Genomic DNA, 18,123 nt, shown 5'->3' with positions numbered 1-18,123 from the left:
GGAGAATATTGCCACGCCGCACAAAAACGAAGGTAACAATGGCAACAAACAGACCATCAAAAGACGCAAAGAACAAGAAAGGTGATGAATGTAGCGAGCAAACGCTACATTAGGCAAGGAAAAGGAACGGAGGGGGAGGTCAAGCGGTTGTTTAGAGAAGAAGAAGAAGGGGTAAAGAGTTACGCCTCCTTTGAGAAAGTCGGTGGAGCAACAGAATTCTTGCGCATTCCAGTGCGTCCAATCGTGTTGGTCGGTTGCTTGGCGGCAGCGGGCGTGCTGCCGTCACGAGGCTCCAAGATCAGCGACTTTTCGTACATTTCGTCCTTGGACTCCATGAACGGAACATTGGCGATAAACTGCGCAATGGGCTCGACTTCTTGGAGGTGGTACGGAGATTGCTGGTACTGCTGAATTTCCTGAATGACGCTGGCAATCTTACGGCGCTTGTCGAAGTTGATCAAATCGGTGCCTTTGATAAAGTTCTTGTTGCCACTTTCAATCATGACGAGATCGGTAAGATAGATACCTGGAAAAAAATGGTGGAAAGTTGGAGAGAAAACGTCAAGAGTGAGGAAAACAGCGTCAAACTTTTGACCAAAAGCTTCAACAAACCAAGAGGCGTGAAAAATCAAACACAAGGAGAGAGCGAAGCGTACCGAGGAAAGGGATACAAGGCGGATCAATGGAATGCAGGACCTGGCGATAACGGCCAAAGTTGTTCTGCTCGGACATGAGTTCCTTGAGTTCACTGTACGAAGATCTGACCTTGTTGGGAAGAGCCTGTGCGCACAATCCGACAAAAAAAACCAAAATGAGACCCCGGGCTCAAACAAACCAGACTGCAGAAGCAACGCTGTACTCTTGACCATTACCTCCCAAGTTTTCTTCAATCGGTACACGGCAGCGTTGCTCATGCCAGCCAAAACAGCCATAACTGCGTTAAAGTTGTTCAGCGAGCGACATTTCTGCAAGGTAAACACCGAATACAAATCAGTTAGCCAGTGCCAATCCACAACAAACAACACACACACACACACACACACACACACACACACACAACAAAAAACCTACCTCGGCGACCATGATAAAATGCGCAACGACTTTGGCACGCGCCTTGACTGCATCTTCACTCAGAATGGCAGATGCCACCCAGAAACTCAAGCGCGTCGCCAAATCAATCATGGCGAGAATGTGCGGCGCTTGCTCGCGGTCTTTCTTTGTCCATGCGAGATCCAGACACTCCTTGGGCTGGATGGCAGCGTGCTCCTTCCAGTCAATGATGGTGAGCTGGCGGGCGAGCTCGAGAGGATCGATATCGAGCACGGTGAGAATTTGCGACGACTGGCGGATGTTTTGGTGGATGATGGGCGTGGGAAGCTTTGAGTCAAAGACAAACTTGCGACCAATATCGCCGACAGTCCACTTGCGCTCCAAAAGACGACGCAAGTGTTGAGCGGCCGTGTCCAAGTCCACCGACATGATATCCAAGAAAGCCTTGAGCCGCGCTTGCAGGACATCGTCAGACTTGAAATCATCCCAGTTGGTGTTAATCCACAGCTTGAGGGCGTTGAACACACGCAGGCGAATCGGGACGATGGTCTCCGTCATGTACTTGTCGCGAAGGCCCTGATTGACCAGGATATCCGGAGGCTGCGTGCTGTAGCGCTCAATCAACAGATCGAGCAGCTTGAGGGGGTCCGTGAACGAGCGGTAGGTCAGCAGGAAGGCCGTGGTGAATTGCGGGTCGGGATGAGACTGGAAGGTCAGGCGCTCGACCAATTTGACCAGCGTGCCACCCTTCACAGGCCGAACCGGAGCTTCTTTACCGTCGCCGGCAACCTCCTCGCCAAAGACAATGCCGTCTTCCATGCTCAGGTCATTCATCGAGGAGGAAAGCGAGGAGGCGGCGAGAGAGTTGCTGAGCGAGTTGGTCTGCGAGGTTGGGAGTGAGTTGGTCAACGAGTTGGTTTGCGAGCTACCAAGAGAGCCGGTGAGAGAGGGCGTGGACGAGCTGCCCGTGCTGCCAGTTGCCGGCGTCGAACTACCCGAAAGGGGAGACGGACGAGGAATAGTCGGAGTGGCTGGCTGCGAGGCAGAGTTCGGCGGGCTTTGAGCAATCGGCGGGAGCGTCTGAGTGTCGGTGACGCGATTCGCGAACGCATCACTGTGCTTGTTGAAGGCGACCGTGAGCTGGTTCATCTTGTGACGGGCTGTGGCGTGGCTCTTGATGTGCGCGTCCTGATCGCGGTGGTGTTGGACAAGCAACTGCTCCTGGTGCTCAATGACTGCCTTGGCCGCCGTGAGCAAGTGCTGGCACGAGACCGAGACGGACTTGGTGACGGCAATGTAGCGGTCGATGCCTTGCGGGGTCGGAGCTGTAATGCCGGTAATCATAAAGCGGATGGACTTGAAGTCGTCAATGCAGACGGCCAGCTCGGTTTTGCACGAGTCCCAGCGGAACCGCACGCCAACGTCAATGAAATTGAGCTCCATCGCGTCCACCTCCTCCACCACTTGCGCGGTGGCCGCAGAGAGGTTCATTGCGTGCTCAATAGCGGCATCGCGGCGGTCGACGCGTAGATCGTTACTAAGTGACGTGGTAATCCGGTTGATGGTCGCAATCAGCCGCTCGAGCGTGCTCGAGATGACCGTGTTGATGCACAAGTCGTGGCCAATCTTGCGAATCATGTCCACAAGGGCGAGTGACGTCGGGATGAGTGTCGGCGCGCCTGTGCCGTTGTAGGAGGAGATGCGAGCCTTGCGGCGATTCGCGAGGGTGGGGTCTTCGGGCGCATCGGCTGTAGGAAGCGAGATCTTGGGACGCTCCGTGCCAGTGCCGCCAACTGGGCTGGGTGTTGCGGTCGCAGCAGCGCTGGCGGTGGGAGTAGTCGGAGTGGCAGAGGTCGATGTGCCCGTGCCATTGAAGCGTGCGTCGGTGGAATACTTGAGGCGCAGCAGGTTGTGCAAGTCCGCACGGTACTGGCTCCACGCGCTGCACATTTGAACGCAACCCAGCAGCCGCAAGATACCCTGCGCGGACGCCATCAGCATGACGAGCATGTCGATGCACGCGTTGGGCGCCGGCCAGACACCCACAGCCAGCTTGGTGTGCGTGACCATTTGCGACACAAACTGCGTGAGTTCCGTGCGGTTTTTGCGAATGACGGAGGAATCACCAGGCAAAAACGGCTGCGATGGGTCGGATTGATCGATCGATGTGTGGGAGGTGGCGCGGGAAAGGGACGGAGAGCTTGGGGCGGACAGCACGGACGGGCCAAGTTGAGGGAGAATGGCGTCGGTGGCCTTGATGATGCGACCTGCAACATCAACCAGGACGGTGGTAACATCGACGTAGCGGGACTTGTGCTCGACATTGACAGCCTCGACCGCTTGCAGCATGGCGTGGTTGACGTAATCAATGATCAAGTACACTTGGCCGTTTTTGGGCGGGCGGGCACCTGGCAGAGCGAGCTCTGTCTCGACCGTTTCGAAAAAGCCGATAGCGCGATAGCACGTTCGCAAGTTGGTCGCAATAGTACAGAGGGACTTGCCAGCAGTAACCAGTTGCACCACTGCGTCTGCGCGGGTCCATTCGGGCAGTCCCGCCGTACTGACCGCACTGCTGCTGCTGCTGCTGCCACTACCACCGCCGCTGTTTGGTCCTGATGTACCACTGCTGCTGCTGCTGCTGCTGCTGCTGCTGCTGTTAAAACTGTTGTTACTATTGCTGTTGTTGTTGTGACTACCGCTGCTGGCACCACCGCCAGCTGTGCCGAGCGCTGCCAGTACTGCTAAATTCCCTGCTGCAGCTGGGAACTCGTGCGACTTGGTCTCGACGAAGGCGACAACATGCGCCTTGAAAAGGGATGCTAGTTTGATGAACTGGGGCAACCGTTCAGACAAGAGTGTGGACTGTGTCCGCAAGGTGGCCTTGAATGCCGGGGTGCTGATGGACTCTGACAGCTCGTCGACTTTGGCAATGATTGACCGACTGCCTGGACGATCCGGGTGACGGGTGATACGATAAAGTCGGCGTCGGGAATCGTTTGGGCTGCCGTCGGAAGGGATGTTGCCTTGCTCAGATCAGTATTGATCAGCTCGATTTCATCAATGAAGGTATCAATGTCGCTGGAAAGAGCTCCGGCAGGAGTAATCCACGAGCATTGGGCAGCATGGTCAGTCATGTTGGGCTTGAGCAAGTCGTCCAGATTCAACGTGTCGCTCATAGGGACGCTGTTGGCTGCGGCTGCTGGTTTTTTGGGTGGCCGTGCCGGTGGGCCACCAGATATCAACAGGCCGCCACTGGTGCCGTTGGCAGCCTTTGGACTGTCTGCCGTTGCTGGCTTTGGTGGCCGGGCTGGAGGCAATGCTGCTGCTGCGGCTGGCGTGCTCTGACTTGGGGAAAGCATGCTGGACTGACCTGTCGTCACGGGTTTGTAGGGCGAACTGGGAGGTAGGCTGGAGGAAGAGGAGGAGGAGGTGGTGGTGGTGGTGGTTGTAGCGGAGGAGGACGAGCTGCTGCCGTTCAGAAAAGCTTCGCGGTCCTTTTCCCGTCCGGGTTGGTTGAGAGAGAGATTGGCCACGAGCGAGGAGCTGTCCGAGTTGGATCGTCGGCTGTGACCAAAGCCGCTCACCGACTGCGACCGTCGGCCAGTTGTTCGTTGACCAGCGAGAGCGAGGGCGCGAACCCACTGCTCGCAGTCGTCGTCGCTGTTGGCAAGGAAGTTGTACGTGCGCTGCGCAAACGACTTTTGCGACTCAAAGTTGTGGCTTTCCTGCGCAGTGATGCTGATACATGGCTTGTGGTCGTGCGAATGTTCCTTAATGATGGTGGCGTTTTTGATCGACATGACGCCGATCGGCAGCTCGTCCTCTCGCCGCTTAAAATAAAACAAATTATCGTCTTGCAATAGACAAAACCGCCGCTCCCACTTTGCGCCGCGAAACAAGCCTGCAACCACAAGAAGAAAAAAAAACACATAAAGCAACACAAGGAAGTCCGGTGGTGGTGAGAGCGCGAAAGGATTGGGGTGCAATGCAAACGCAATTTTCGATACGTACTGTCTCGCCCTTGCTTGGTCAGCTCGCCCATTTTGTCGGCAATTTCGCGATAGTGGGGACGCCAAAACTGACTCCTCAAGTCATCTTCTGCAGCCACCAACGAGGAGCGTTGCTGCTTTTGTTTTTGTTTTTTCGGTCAAACGGCACAAAGAGCAGAGTGAGCGAGTGATCGAACGAGACGCGATTTTGATCTACGAATGACAGCAAACACTCACCAGCTTCTGACCAAGCGTGCGGCTGCGCGTCACGTTGCCGCCCTGAGGCCGACCCGGCTGTGATTCAGACATTGCCAGCAGACGACAGACCCCGATGCCAAAAGCAGGGGCCGAGCAGAATTCAGAACCTGTGAAAGAACAGAGGGACATGCCACAAAAATCAGACACACAAGGCCGACACAACGAAGGCAGCACAAAACAAAGCAAGAAACGACGACCAACGAACACCGCGCGTGTGTGGAGAGAGAGTGTGTGTGTGTGGAATCAAAACGAAGTCAGCGGACTCGCATTAGCACCAAAAAACAAAAAAACAAAAAAAATGCTTGAGAAAAACATGAGGTTTTTTTTTCCCTTTCTGGTTCACTTGGGATGCGGGAGCGACGTACACGGGCAGTGGTATTGTCGAAGGGGTCGCACGCTGTAGTGCTCACAGACCAGTGCACAAACGAGCCAAAGAGGAGAACAAAAAAATAATAAAAAGACATTCAGGATCAAATAAAACCACACCGCAAAAAAAAAAAAAAAAAAAAAAAAAAAAAATTGAAAAGGAAGGCTTTTTTTTTTTTTTTTTTTTTTTTTGGTGCTTCATTGACATCGTTTGGCCATTCTCGCTTCAGCCAAGAGCTTGGACACGACGGTCCTACCCCCACCCCAAGCCCGCACCTCGCAAAATGATGTTCGTGTGGATCCAGGGTGCACGGAGGGGACGAGGCGACAAAGCGTCTTGGAGCAAGCAAGACGGAGAGAGGGATTGGTCATTTCAATAAAACCTAAAAAACCAAAAAAAAAAAAAAAAAAAAGGACTTGAAGCACAGTCCGCGCGCTTGTGCCTCTGCCGCTCATGGTGAAGGCCCGATTGGGCATGGTCGCTGCCCCTGCTACTTGACAGCAATGCGAATGTAGGGGCAAAGACGAGGGAGAGGTCGCTCACCGCCCGCTCAGTGACCAACCTGAAGTCGGACCCCCCCCCCAAAAAAAAAAAAAAAAAACGAGCTTACTAAATTAAATGGAAATAAAAAAATGAATAAAAAAATAAAAATAAAAAAGAATGAGTTAAATTTTCGTGACTTGGACCTGTTGCTTCTTTGATTTGTTTTGGCACGCGCTTTGCGGCAGCCCCGAAAGTGCAGTCGGTGGGCAACGAGTTGCTCAGAAGACAGATCCAGTGGGAGCGAAAACGACGTGCAATGTCGGGGGGTGCATGTGTCGAACGCGCCGCTGGGTTGAAAAAGGGAAAAAGAGGTTGGCTGATTTCTGCCATATTGGAGCACAGACCGGCAAGGCCAAACGCACGGCGTTGTACTCGCGACGCTTTGTGAAATGTTGCAGCACGAAAGCTGATCTGGCCCATGGCACGACCGATGGCGTGGAGCCACCAGGCCGATGAGTGACAGTCGGCGAGAAATTTTGGCGAGCGACAAATTGCCATTCATGGTAGTCACGCGGAGAAAGGCAAAAACGCGTTGCGAACAAAGCACATGGTGAAAGTCGAATACTTTTGTTGCTGGCGAATTCCTACATGGTGTGTGTGTGTGTGACAACCCGAGTGGTGATCGGCAAGCACAAGGGAAGAAAAATACACTCGATCAGCGTTTTTTTTTGTTGTTTTTGTTTTTTCATGTCTGGAACATGAGTCAGTCTGCCTCAACGCCAAAAGCAAGACCAACTACACTACATGTAAAAAAAGGCGTGCACTGTGTGGCTGAATGACTCGTCGATCCGACTGTGGTATTGTGGTGATTCGTGCTCCTCTGCAGATTTGTTTCATGCAAGCAACCGGTAAGAGTTTTCGAGCCAGTGGCCAGGTATCGGCGGTTGAGAAACATCCAAATGCACGAGAATACACCAAGACGCAACCCGTGGGGGTGTGGAGCTTCACAGGGTGCGGCAGGCGTTTCTTTTGAAACCTCCAAGTTGTGGAAGTTTGAAACCGAATCAAAAATTGGTTTCATGCATGTCAACAAACTCAACCCTTTTTGGCCTGGCTTCCGGGCGATCGGGACACGGCTGACTTTGACCCCGCCAACAAGGATGTAGATCTGTCGCCCTTGTAGACCCAGCTGCCTTCCTTCCGTGTGGGATGTTGAAACCAATCTCGTCTGAGCGCACAAGTGGAATTCGGGCACACCCCCCTTTCCAACCAGCCGTCATTCTGCAGTTTCGTATCAGGTTATCCTTTTACATCTTTATCGTGGTTTGGATGCCTGTTGTGTGCTTGTGAGCCGAGAAGAAACGCCGGCAAGCGAGCTTTTTGGGATGAGGGTTTTGGCAGGTTTCAATATTGCTCAACCACTTTTAGACCCCAGTGCTCGCTCGCTCTCTCCCTTTTTCCTCCGCGATGGTAGGTGCTTGTTCTCGCCTCAATCCGATGGACTGGAACACGCTCTATCGGATTCAGACCAGCGATGAGTGATGGGGCAACGTGCGGCGCTAGGGTGGAGGGCGGAAGTTGCGTCGCAGCGTCCGCACCAAGTCGAGTTTTGTATGAGACGGCTTTTCCGCGCTGCCTGCTCTGCTCCCCGATTTGATCGCAGGCCCGGCTGTTCTGCGTAGACGCTGGCATCATGTTTACAAGCAGCATGACCTCCGAAGGCGGCTCGGTTTGACGGTGGTCTTGAAACGACGCGAGACAATGGACAGCGAAGCGAACAGTTTTTGTTGTTGCTTTTTCTCTCTCTCTCGCTCTCGTTGCAGCGCAGCGACTCTCGCCTTTGCCGCTCTGTTTCTGAGGAGGAGGAGAGGAGAGGAGAGTTGGAAGTGTGACAGGCGTGTGTATCGGTTTGCACTGGGAGCGGAGCGCCGACCTTCCTCCATCCCTCGCTCTCGCTCTCGCTCTTTCGCCCCCCCCCCCTCGCTTCTCCTGCTCGCACATCCTCTTCCATCCCACTCACCTGCACATTCTCTTGGGGTATTTTTTTTCTTGCCTGCTTGCTGCAACAGCCTAAGCAAATCAACGAAATCAAGGAGTTCCTGCTGACTGCCCGTCGCAAGGATGCTACCTCGGTCAAGATCAAGAAGGCCAAGCAGTACACCAAGTTCAAGGTCCGCTGCAGCCGCTACCTCTACACCCTGAAGGTCGTCGATGCCGAGAAGGCCAAGAAGCTCCGCCAATCGCTCCCCCCGGCACTCACCGTCACCGACATCTAAAGTTGTCCTTGTCGTCCTGTAGCTGCGCCAATCGTCCCTTCCTGATGCTGCATTCGTTGTTGCTTGCGAAGGCAGCTCGCTGTGTTGCGCGACATCTTCTTTTTGGATTGTCACTCTGTGCTATTTTTTGGGAAGAATCGTCGACACTTGGTTTTTTATGCATTCCACTTTTTGGTCCAAATCCGCTCCACCAGCTGTTTCACCCTTTCCATGAGCATCATTTTGGCAAACGAAGACGGCACGCGCTGTGTTCCAGAGATGGGGATTCGGCGGGCAAAGCTTTGCACCATTTGTTTTCGACATACTGTATGACAACATGCAACACACCATCATCATGGCTTTGTCGAGGCCGTGTTTGTCGCTTCGATCGTCTGTAGCAGTCGTTGACGCTCTGCAGGAGTCCGGAACGAGTACGCGGCCTCGTCTTGGTTGCGATTGCGACCGAAAATGAGCTGCATGAACGACTTTTTGTTCAAGCTGCGCTGTGTGTTGGACGATAGCAAATGCCGCGTCGCTTCTAGAGATTGTTGAGTGAGAGCCAGAGTATCGTTTGTACGGATGAACTGTCCCAGCAAGCCAAACACCAACAAGAACAAAAACAAAAAAAAAAAAAAAAGGTGAGACATTGAAGCCAAAAAAATCACAATCATGCTTTGGGTGTTCCAATCCCGACACAAATCCGTCGCTGTACTTGATCGTGATGCTGGTTGAGATAGATGGAGCGCAGCGAGCCCAGCTCGGCTTGGCCTTGAGCGACCAACGTAGCCACTTGCTTTTGGTCGGTGACGGACGCGTTGGTTCTGAACTGCTCCCGCACGGCCTATATCAAAAAAAGAAAAGGCAAACCATGGTCCAGCATGTGCAAAAGAGCGCAAGGAGATGAGAAAGCCGTCGATCTTCAAGAAGCCTCGTGTGGATTGAGCCAAGTCCTCTCTCCCCCTTCGCTTCCCACCCCCAGCCTCACCCTCCATCGAAAGGACAAGTCGGGCAGCACTATTTGGGGTCGTTCTCCCCGCTGCACACGCACCTTCTTGATGTGAGTGCCGAGATCGCGCCCGGGACGCGTCTCATCGACAGGCCAGAGCTTGGCAATGCGATAAAGGTTCTTGTACAATGCGAGGACGTCCTTCCGCGCCGGCGATGCAGAAGCTGATGCAACGGTCGCGTAGCCAGCAGTTGTCGCTGCGCCCTGAGCGACGGCAGTCAAGCAAGCCACGCGCTGCATGATTGTGAGTGAGAGGTTTTCAAGACTGAAAGACTGAACCCGACCTCCAGTGCCTCCGAGCACCGATGGAAAATTCGATCCGAGTGAATGCAATTCAAAGTGCTTCGTGACCTTGGCGAGGGGGGGGGGGTGGCGAATGCATTGACACTTGGTCTCGAGGCGAAAGCCAGCCAATTCCAGCCAATTTCAGTCTCGCTTTTTTAATAATCCTCCTTCTTTTCCCGTTGCTGCAAGGCTCATCAGAAATGGAGGCCTGGGAAGCAGTGAACATTGTGCTCTCCTTGCTCTATGGCGTGCTTTGCGTGTGGTGCGTGTCGCTGCTCGTCCGCATCAAGCTCGGCCGTCACAAGATGGTAACTGGTTGATACTGCTTCCCCGCCTCTGCCTTCCCCTTCACTGCCCCTCGATATCGTCTGGCAAGAGCAAGCACGCACGCTATATCAGTGTGCCACAATCGCTGGGTCCTTGGCTCGTGCTGGAGGGCGAGTCGTGAGGGAACACTCAAAGACACACACTTCCCTCGTGCCAACCTCACTACCTCACCACCACTCCATGCTCAGCTCAGCTCAGTGACCAACGGAAGCCAGTCGCTCTATCTTTCAAACCCTCGCTCTAATCTCGAACTAGCTCTCGAGAGTCTGATTCGCGTGCCTGTTGCTGTGCTGCTCGTCAAACCCTTCGACCTCTGTTGCCTGTCTTCCCTTTCCCTCGTCGACATCGATTGGGCTCACATGCTGATGTTGTTGCGGCTGCTTTCGCTTGGCATCTCAGATTTCATATCAGACGCTCTTCATGGGCCTGTGCGTCGGGTGGACGCTGCTCCGGATGATCTTCTTTGCGTCGTATGGCCATGGCTTGGAGAACTCGCAATACGCTGTCACTGTGCTTCTATGGTATGGAGACATTCGCCAATGCTGTAGCGCCTTATCGAACACGTCTCATTGTGTTTATTCTGCTGTTTTGTTTTGTTGGTAATGTTGAATGGATGGTACCAGGGTCCCAATCAACATTCAGGTATGGAACTTGAACTTGATCGCCGTTGCTGAGTGCTCAGTTGGTGGCTGATTCACTTGTTTTGACTTGTTTTTGATGGCTCAACTCTATGGATAGTTTGCAACATTCTCGCTGCTTGTGCTCTACTACGCCAATACCGTCTACAGCGAGCGGAGAATGTGGGCGGCCCGCAAACGTCTCATGTACTTTTGCTACTCCATTCCCCAAATCATTCTGGCTGGCCTGTTGTTCGGTATGTCGTAGCCGTCGTCGTCGTCGTCGTCGTCGTTTTGGCTCATAGACGGCCGTGCCTCGCTTAATGTAGCAGCGTGCTTGTCAAAAAAGTGGTATCGCTGGCTGACGCTGTTTTCTTGGGTCGTGTCTTTGGTTTGGGTTTTTTTTCTATTTCTGTTGTTGCGCTGCGGTCCTCGCGGTGAAACCCTCTCAGCTTGGATTTTTGTCACCGGCGACGATGGCGACTCTGGTGATGACGTGACAGACATCCGGCAATACGCGTCTGCCGGCATCTTCCTTGTGCTCTTCTTTGCCACTGCCTATTTCGCGCGCGAGCTGTACAACATGTTCCCTGCGGTGAGTTGAGCATTTACAAGGGGGCTGAGGAAGTTTGTGTTTGGCAAAACTAACTCCGGATGTTGCTTTTTTTTTTTCTTTTTTTTTCCCTTTCAACAGCTCACGCACAGCATGATACCCTTCTCGCAACGCCTGCTCGCAATTACAACAGTGCACATGCTCGTTGTATTCCTTTCTCGATTCATTTACAACGTTTGCGCAGGTCTCCGAGTCGTGACAATTTATTTGGTGGGTTGTCTTTTTTTTTTTTTCTTTTTTTCAATGCGTTGTGGTTTCTGTTGATGCTTGAGCTGCTGATGGATGCTCGACTGGTAGTCAGCCGTCGGTCTGACGCTCATCACTTTGTTTTTGACTTGTAGGAGGGCGATAATACTGACGCGGCGGGCGCTTTTGCTGTGTACACCTTCTGGGAGATTGCACCCGTCACCACTTTTATTTTGCTCTTCAGGAACATTCCCAAAACCACCTACGTGCCTCCTCCTGCCCTCCTCTCGCATCCTGACACTAACGCACACGCCGTCGCGCGATCTGGAGGTATGCTTTTGATGTTTGTGTTGGTTTGCTTGTTTGTGTGTTTGTTTGCTTGCTTGTTTGTTTGTGTTGGTTTGTTTCTGTTTCTCTTGCTTATTCCCCAAACACCTTCGCTGGGGTACTTGCTTGCCTTGGATGCTCTTGGTGACAGGGCACGTCTTCCACGACCCCAATCGGTACGATCGGACAAGCGAGGACAACAGCGCTGAAGAAGACGCCGTCAGCCGGAACTATGGCAGCTTCTCGACGAGCCAAAACTCGAACGTGTATGGGCAAAACCCGTATTCCGAGTACGGGCGACCGCTTGCGGGCGTTCATCGCTTTGCTTCGACTCGATCTACCTACTCGACTTCGCCGTTGTCACGGCACACTGGCTCGCAAGTGCAGCGAATGATGGCTCAGGAAGCCCACTTGCCCCCGCAATTGCAGCAACCCCAGCCCGTGGCACTCATGTCACCCCAAAGCCTCCTCAACCAGAATCAGGCGCAGCATGTTCCTGCGCTTGAGTCGCACTCCCACTCGCCGCTGTCGCCTCCAACCATGTATCACCCGCACTCGGGATACAACGACGCATCCCTGAATTACGACCATCAGTTTTCGCCTCGCGAGCGGAATGGCCCAATCTAACTGAGGATTTCTTTTGGGCTGGTTAAGATTTTTGATTGATTGTGCTTTCTTGTATCTCTTTCTCGCGCTTTCTCTTTCTCTTCTGCCTCCCCTTCCTCCTTGGTGTTCTGACGTTGGATGGGGTTGCAGGGTTTTTGTTTCATCTCTTGCTGTGTAGGCTGTTTGTTTCTTCATCTGTTATTGTTGTTGTTGTTGTCTTGTTTTTATTTTGCTCCAAATGGCATTGTCTATACTTTTGTTTCTCAGAGCCAATTCTCCAATCCAACAAATGCAATTGAGCATCGAGCTCACTCTCTGATATTTTTTTCTTTCAAACAACCTTCAAGTGAATGCAGGCGCTGCGAGTTGTCCGACGCCTGCCATCCTCAGCTTCGTTCGCCTCAGTGCGCCGCTCAGCCAGCGCCCACCATTCCGCCATGAGCCTCGCGCCATTGTCTTCGTCCATCACATCTTCAGCGAGTCGGTCACTGTCGCCCTGGCACGGATCCGAGACCAACCGTGCCGTGTCATCCGCAGCCACGAGCTCCAAGTCCGACAGCAACCATCAAGAGCAGCAAGGGAACCAGCGCAAGGAAGGCCCCGACTATGCCCGCCTGCTCGTGCGCGGTCTTGCGATTGGAATCAGTGGTCTGACTGCATTCGTTGCGGCCGATCGCGTGCTGCATCCCGCGGCTCCGCTCGTGTGAGTCGCAATGGAAGTCGGAGTTCTCGCACTCTGGCGGTGGTCCTCGCACCTCGCGTCATCATCCCGCTATGCGCTTACTTGTATTGTGCAGGACGATGATGTTTACACTGAGGTACATACTCATCGAAATTTGTGATTGACCTACTGCAACAGAGTGCCTGGACCAGCAAAGTCAACCGAAACATCTGGCGGCAAAGTTGTCGTGGCACAAGAACCAGCCGCGCGATTCATGGCTCCCCCGCTGACAGAGGACCTCGAGCACAAGATTGCCGCTGCGCTGCGCGATGCAGCGGGCGACCCTGACAAGTTGGCAAACGTGGACATGAAGCTGCGCATGGAAGACATGGTCATGCGCGCACAATTGGCCATCTGTCGCGCCATGGAGGATGCCGATGGTCAAGCCACGTTCAAGGTGGATCGCTGGCTCAGGAAGGAAGGCGGCGGTGGCGTGTCGTGCGTTCTGACAGACGGTGCCGTGTTTGAAAAGGCCGGCGTGAACGTTTCCGTCGTTCATGGCATCTTGCCCGCCGCCGCCGTGCGTGAGATGCGCAGTCGCGGCAAAGATCTGCCTGCCGACACATCCATGCCCTTCTTTGCGACTGGCATCAGCTGTGTCATGCACCCGCACAATCCGATGGCGCCGACAGTTCACTTTAACTACCGCTACTTTGAAGTGACCGATCCGCGCACCCAGCAGCGTCAAGGCTGGTTTGGTGGTGGCTGCGATTTGACCCCTTCCTACTTGTTTGAAGAGGATGCTGTAGGTCCCTATGGCTGCGCGATTGTCGGCACCCACAACCGGTGGTTTCAGTGGTACTCACCACAACTGTGTCGTTTTTTTGCTTTGATGCTAGAAACATTTCCATGCCACCTACAAGCAGGTCTGCGATAAGCACGACCCTGCATTCTACCCTCACTTCAAAAAGTGGTGCGATGATTACTTTAACATTACCCATCGTGGAGAACGACGAGGTGTTGGTGGCATCTTCTTTGACGACCTCGATGATCGACCACGCGACAAGCTCTTTGCCTTTGCGTCCGACTGCGCTTTTGCGTTTGAGGAGGCCTACTTGCCCATTATCATGCGTCGTCGCAATCTGCCCTTCACCGAGGAGCAGAAGCGATGGCAGCAACTTCGACGTGGCCGGTACGTCGTGAACAATGATAGCAGTGGATCACGGGACGGAGTGGATGCCATGCATTGAGCGCTCATCATTTATTGTTGTCTGTGGCCTTGGTTGCTTGCAGGTACGTCGAGTTCAACTTGGTTCATGACCGTGGCACCAAGTTTGGTCTGGCGACCCCTGGCGCCCGCATCGAGAGCATCCTCATGTCATTGCCGCTTACCGCCCGCTGGGAGTACTGCCACGAGCCGGCTCCTGGCTCTGTTGAAGAAGAGCTTCTGGCCGTGCTGCGTTCGCCCAAAAACTGGGTCTAGGTCTGTACATGCCAAAAAAAAAAAAAAAATGACAATAAACGCAAACTGTTGGGTTTCCAACAATATCGCATTGTACTAGTAGAGGGGGTCAACAACACGAGCATTTTCCAATCCATTTCACCCGACTTCCAAACCCGTCAAACGCCAAATCCAGTCAATTCTCAGTTTTTTCGTTTTGTTGTTTCATCATCAAGCCGAGATGCCGGAAGCACTTGGCGACACCTGCGCTGCCACCGCCACCGCCACCGCCGAGTCTGTCGATCGCAAAGCAGCACGCGTCACTTTGCGCTCGATGGAAGGGCTGGACGTGTCGCTGGGCATCCACTGGGTCACACGTGAGCGCGTCGAGCGGCTGTTTGTGATGCAACAACACGCCACGCTGCTCAACACTGAGACACTCGAGGTCCGTATTGACCAAACCGCCATCTCCCCCACTCGTACACACACACAGCAACCAGTCTTCGGTTGATTTGTCATGGCCGGGGTGGTAGTTCGTAGTGTGTTTGTCTTATTGCGACGTTTTGAAGCGCTTTTTGGATGCAATGCGAAAAGCGTCATCGTGCAACCAGGTCGCAGTGCTCCAAATCTCGGTTGCTTTTGATTTTGTTCGCATGTCACTCAAACAACACAGCAATACATTGAATAGAACGTGACGAGAAAACAGTGCTCGGACGGGTCCTCACATCCATGCGTTCTTTTGCCTTGTTTTTTGTGCCAACCATCTCAGATTGTGCCGTTGGACGAAAATGCACCAGCCAAGCTCAAAGCTCGTCAATGCTACATGGTCGTTGCTGGTTAGTGTATTGCAGCAGTTTGAGTCAGCACCTTTGTAATGTGACTGTGGGTTGGTTGTAACTTGGCCTCTCAACACGACGTCTGATGGCATGTATTTTTTGGTGTGCTCAGAAGCGGATACAATCCTGACAGACGAGGAGCGCAACGCCAGTGACAACGATGAGGAGGACTCGAAACCTGTGGAGCGTCGGGCTATTGATCCGGCCAAAATCAACACCATGCAGATCGAAAAGTTGGCCATGATTACCGAGCTGTACAAACCACTGCATTCTGAACTCTATGATCTCAACGACCCGGTGAGTGATGTTGGGACCCGCCCCCACCCCCACCCCCTCAAAGGGAAATGAAAGTCGGATCTGCGCGGTTTGGGGTTTTCCTGCTAATTTCAACGCTTTGTTTTGATCACGATTGGTGGGTTTGATGTTGTTGCCTTCGGAAAGGCCTCAATGTTGGAACCAGTGTTTCTTGAAGCGGTCGAAAGCATCCAAGCTCAGACTGAAAGCGGCGTTGCGGCGGAAATCAGCAGTCTTCCGGCCTCGTTCTTGACTTGCTTATCTGAAGCGACCCGGCTCTACCAGTTTGCAATGCTGCGACGCGAGTGGTGCCTGTACGTCAGCTGAACCTCGTTGTTTTGTTTTGTATTGGGGGGTAGGCCTTATCGGTGAAGTATCACTCGCATGCTTGCATGCTCACTCTGCTGCTGACAGAAAACTGGTGGAAGAACTGCAACATTTCGAGAAATCGGGCATGCCCCTTGCTCGGCCAAATAGCATGAACAACTATGGCACCATTCTCAACGATATCGGATTTCTTCCCATGTTGAATGAGCTTCTTGCGTATCATCTCAACCCACTGTGCAAGCTTCTTTATCCCGCCTGGGACGAGGGTGGTGGTTTGGATCATCACCACACGTTTGTGGTGAGTCTGACGAAGCGGATGTTTCTCTCGCTTTCTTTGCCACACTTTGGTGCAGAGTGGGGAAATGCAACTTGTTCTAACAATTTGTTGCTCGGCTTGGTTTGTTGTTTTTGTGCCTTGGGGGGGAACAGGTTCAATACCGCATGGCAGAGGACCGCGAGCTCAAATTTCACTTTGACGACGCAGAGGTCACGCTGAATGTGTGCTTGGGCACTGAATTCACAGGCGGAGCCCTCTACTTTGGAGGTCTGTTTGATGCGCCTGAGACGCACGATGAAAGCCTGGCTGTTCAACACCAACTAGGTCGCGCCACTCTGCACTTGGGCAAGCATCGCCACGCAGCGAAACCCATCACCTCGGGCGAACGCTATAACATGATTATGTGGATGCGTAACTTTTGCAAACGATACCACACTGTGAGTTTTCTGGGCGGATGAGGTGCAATGTCCATCGTTGACAATTTTTGCTCAACTGTTCTTTTTGGGACCTCTTTGCAGCATTCGGAAGCAGAACGAGACGAAGACCAGCACCACCACGGACACAGCCACGAGCATGGACATGGGCATGGTCACTCTCATTAATTTGGATCCGAGCGATCGCTTAAACCTTCAAAATGATGAAAAGTTTTGGGATTGTTTATACTTTTTTTTTTTTGTACACCAACAAACAACAATATGCTAACATTACATCCATCAGCCAAAAGCCCACGCACATACATCGCGTTCAACCACAGCAGCTCAAACACCGATAGGTTTGAGCTGCTCGCCTCGAGACGACTTGTGATGATGCGCTTATGGCTGGTGTTGGGGTTGTGTCCAATCGCTTTGTTGGCTCACCTCTGTTGAGAATGCATCGGCAAGGGTCTTAAGCTTTTGTTTGAGTACGCTGATGGCGTTCAGGACGATATCGGCGGGCGGGATGACGCCCGACGCCTCGACGTTGAGCCAGAATTTGTCTGCCTTTGCATTAATGTCGAAGGGGGCTTCGCACTGGCCCGCGGGCAGCTCTGACAGGTGTGATTGTGGCCAGTTCTGAGGGTCGTAGTAGGTCGTGTGTCGGAGCTTGTTGTCTGGATCGTACTCCATCGATACGCCGCAGGTCGGGTTCCACTTTGCGTGCTCCTTGCCAATGCCCTTCTTGGCGATAGCTGTGAGCTTGATGCGCTGTCCTGCGCCCAGCTTGACTAGAACAACATCGTGCTGCTCTGAGCCTGACGCGTCGCGCTGCGAGATTGGCACCACCGACTCGTCCGAGCTTCGCAAGTCGCGCGCGACGACAGAGCAAGGGCCTTCGGCCTCGAGGGTGAGCGACACGGTGCATCGGTTGCAACCGCCGTCGCAGTCGCACTCGGCCAGGTAGTCAAACTCGCCTGCAGTCTCCGATGCAAGGGGCAGCAGTCCCAAGCGGTGCGCGACAAACTCGTCGTGCAGCACAGACGAGTTCTCGTCAAACTGGACCAGGTCGATCGCCATCGTCGGCACCTCGGCAATGCACACGCGGCGGAGGCTGTTTGCCACACTGAGGAGGTAGTTTGTTGTGTTTGATGATTGAGAATGTGTGGGTTGGGGGAAACAGAAGTCAGTGAGCGTCGCACAAGTTGGAAAAGGCCGAGATCGCAACCCCGACGAATCTCTCAGTCACTCTCCATTGGCACCCCCACTCAACCCGCGGCTCACGGCCACGGTGAGGAACGGGCATCACACACCTGAGCTCGGTCTTGGAGAGGACGAAGCGGACGTTGTCGGGGGTCAGCTCGAGAATTTGTACCACGGGCTGGCTGGCGAACGGCATGGCTGTGTGAAGTTGAAAAGGGGACTGAGGCAAACTCAAATAGTCAAAGGAGATGGTTGGAGTTTAGTGCGGATTGTGCAGCTATGGGGGAGGGCTGGGACTGGAT

General features: G+C 53.4%; 7 protein-coding genes across 7 annotated transcripts; 4 read left to right on the top strand and 3 right to left on the bottom strand.

The window, feature by feature from the left end:
- Positions 1-179: 179 nt before the first annotated feature.
- CAOG_01318 (hypothetical protein) lies at positions 180-5,092 on the bottom strand (the record flags this gene model as incomplete). The annotated part of the gene is made up of 6 exons (XM_004349788.1): positions 180-526; positions 657-780; positions 1,072-3,578; positions 3,989-4,391; positions 4,635-4,951; positions 5,062-5,092. The coding sequence occupies 6 exons, from the start codon at positions 5,090-5,092 to the stop codon at positions 180-182; spliced, it is 3,729 nt and encodes a 1,242-aa protein (XP_004349838.1).
- Positions 5,093-7,570: 2,478 nt separating this feature from the next.
- Positions 7,571-8,590, top strand: CAOG_01317 (60S ribosomal protein L38). Its single transcript, XM_004349787.2, has 2 exons — positions 7,571-7,617; positions 8,217-8,590. The coding sequence occupies exons 1-2, from the start codon at positions 7,615-7,617 to the stop codon at positions 8,421-8,423; spliced, it is 210 nt and encodes a 69-aa protein (XP_004349837.2). The 5' UTR covers positions 7,571-7,614; the 3' UTR covers positions 8,424-8,590.
- A 79-nt stretch (positions 8,591-8,669) lies between these two features.
- On the bottom strand, positions 8,670-9,672 carry CAOG_01316 (hypothetical protein). Its single transcript, XM_004349786.2, has 3 exons — positions 9,451-9,672; positions 9,115-9,243; positions 8,670-8,986 (listed from the first exon to the last, which is right to left on the bottom strand). The coding sequence occupies exons 1-3, from the start codon at positions 9,646-9,648 to the stop codon at positions 8,756-8,758; spliced, it is 558 nt and encodes a 185-aa protein (XP_004349836.1). The 5' UTR covers positions 9,649-9,672; the 3' UTR covers positions 8,670-8,755.
- Positions 9,673-9,849: 177 nt separating this feature from the next.
- Positions 9,850-12,632, top strand: CAOG_01315 (hypothetical protein). The gene is made up of 8 exons (XM_004349785.2): positions 9,850-10,001; positions 10,420-10,541; positions 10,644-10,662; positions 10,759-10,894; positions 11,090-11,232; positions 11,332-11,460; positions 11,592-11,766; positions 11,915-12,632. Exons 1-8 carry the CDS (start codon positions 9,894-9,896, stop codon positions 12,388-12,390), a joined length of 1,308 nt encoding a protein of 435 aa, XP_004349835.2. The 5' UTR covers positions 9,850-9,893; the 3' UTR covers positions 12,391-12,632.
- Positions 12,633-12,688: 56 nt separating this feature from the next.
- CAOG_01314 (coproporphyrinogen oxidase) lies at positions 12,689-14,614 on the top strand. The gene is made up of 4 exons (XM_004349784.2): positions 12,689-13,072; positions 13,229-13,835; positions 13,930-14,222; positions 14,324-14,614. Exons 1-4 carry the CDS (start codon positions 12,720-12,722, stop codon positions 14,511-14,513), a joined length of 1,443 nt encoding a protein of 480 aa, XP_004349834.2. The 5' UTR covers positions 12,689-12,719; the 3' UTR covers positions 14,514-14,614.
- Positions 14,615-14,672: 58 nt separating this feature from the next.
- On the top strand, positions 14,673-16,926 carry CAOG_01313 (Ogfod2 protein). The gene is made up of 7 exons (XM_004349783.2): positions 14,673-14,916; positions 15,241-15,307; positions 15,420-15,604; positions 15,749-15,915; positions 16,016-16,226; positions 16,358-16,642; positions 16,724-16,926. Exons 1-7 carry the CDS (start codon positions 14,713-14,715, stop codon positions 16,805-16,807), a joined length of 1,203 nt encoding a protein of 400 aa, XP_004349833.1. The 5' UTR covers positions 14,673-14,712; the 3' UTR covers positions 16,808-16,926.
- Positions 16,852-18,030, bottom strand: CAOG_01312 (polymerase II polypeptide C). Its single transcript, XM_004349782.2, has 2 exons — positions 17,932-18,030; positions 16,852-17,744 (listed from the first exon to the last, which is right to left on the bottom strand). The coding sequence occupies exons 1-2, from the start codon at positions 18,015-18,017 to the stop codon at positions 17,018-17,020; spliced, it is 813 nt and encodes a 270-aa protein (XP_004349832.1). The 5' UTR covers positions 18,018-18,030; the 3' UTR covers positions 16,852-17,017.
- Between the last annotated feature and the right edge of the window lie 93 nt (positions 18,031-18,123).

Source organism: Capsaspora owczarzaki (assembly GCF_000151315.2).
Source record: "Capsaspora owczarzaki ATCC 30864 unplaced genomic scaffold supercont2.2, whole genome shotgun sequence".
In the NCBI taxonomy this organism is placed as follows: Eukaryota; class Filasterea; order Ministeriida; family Capsasporidae; genus Capsaspora; species Capsaspora owczarzaki.
This window is presented reverse-complemented; position numbering and strand designations above follow the sequence as displayed.

Excerpts from the sequence above, each read along its gene's own strand:
- CAOG_01315 (XM_004349785.2), top strand. The coding sequence starts at position 9,894 with ATGGAGGCCTGGGAAGCAGTGAACATTGTGCTCTCCTTGCTCTATGGC. Across the intron at positions 11,461-11,591 it reads GAGTCGTGACAATTTATTTG|GAGGGCGATAATACTGACGC; the intron begins GTGGGTTGTCTT and ends TTTGACTTGTAG. Across the intron at positions 11,767-11,914 it reads CGCCGTCGCGCGATCTGGAG|GGCACGTCTTCCACGACCCC; the intron begins GTATGCTTTTGA and ends TCTTGGTGACAG.
- CAOG_01312 (XM_004349782.2), bottom strand. The coding sequence starts at position 18,017 with ATGCCGTTCGCCAGCCAGCCCGTGGTACAAATTCTCGAGCTGACCCCC. Across the intron at positions 17,745-17,931 it reads CTCTCCAAGACCGAGCTCAG|TGTGGCAAACAGCCTCCGCC; the intron begins GTGTGTGATGCC and ends CTACCTCCTCAG.
- CAOG_01316 (XM_004349786.2), bottom strand. The coding sequence starts at position 9,648 with ATGCAGCGCGTGGCTTGCTTGACTGCCGTCGCTCAGGGCGCAGCGACA. Across the intron at positions 9,244-9,450 it reads TCGGCACTCACATCAAGAAG|GCCGTGCGGGAGCAGTTCAG; the intron begins GTGCGTGTGCAG and ends TTTTTGATATAG. Across the intron at positions 8,987-9,114 it reads TCAACCAGCATCACGATCAA|TTCATCCGTACAAACGATAC; the intron begins GTACAGCGACGG and ends TTGCTGGGACAG.
- CAOG_01313 (XM_004349783.2), top strand. The coding sequence starts at position 14,713 with ATGCCGGAAGCACTTGGCGACACCTGCGCTGCCACCGCCACCGCCACC. Across the intron at positions 15,308-15,419 it reads ATGCTACATGGTCGTTGCTG|AAGCGGATACAATCCTGACA; the intron begins GTTAGTGTATTG and ends TGGTGTGCTCAG. Across the intron at positions 15,605-15,748 it reads TCTATGATCTCAACGACCCG|GCCTCAATGTTGGAACCAGT; the intron begins GTGAGTGATGTT and ends GCCTTCGGAAAG.
- CAOG_01314 (XM_004349784.2), top strand. The coding sequence starts at position 12,720 with ATGCAGGCGCTGCGAGTTGTCCGACGCCTGCCATCCTCAGCTTCGTTC. Across the intron at positions 13,836-13,929 it reads ACTTGTTTGAAGAGGATGCT|AAACATTTCCATGCCACCTA; the intron begins GTAGGTCCCTAT and ends CTTTGATGCTAG. Across the intron at positions 14,223-14,323 it reads CAGCAACTTCGACGTGGCCG|GTACGTCGAGTTCAACTTGG; the intron begins GTACGTCGTGAA and ends GGTTGCTTGCAG.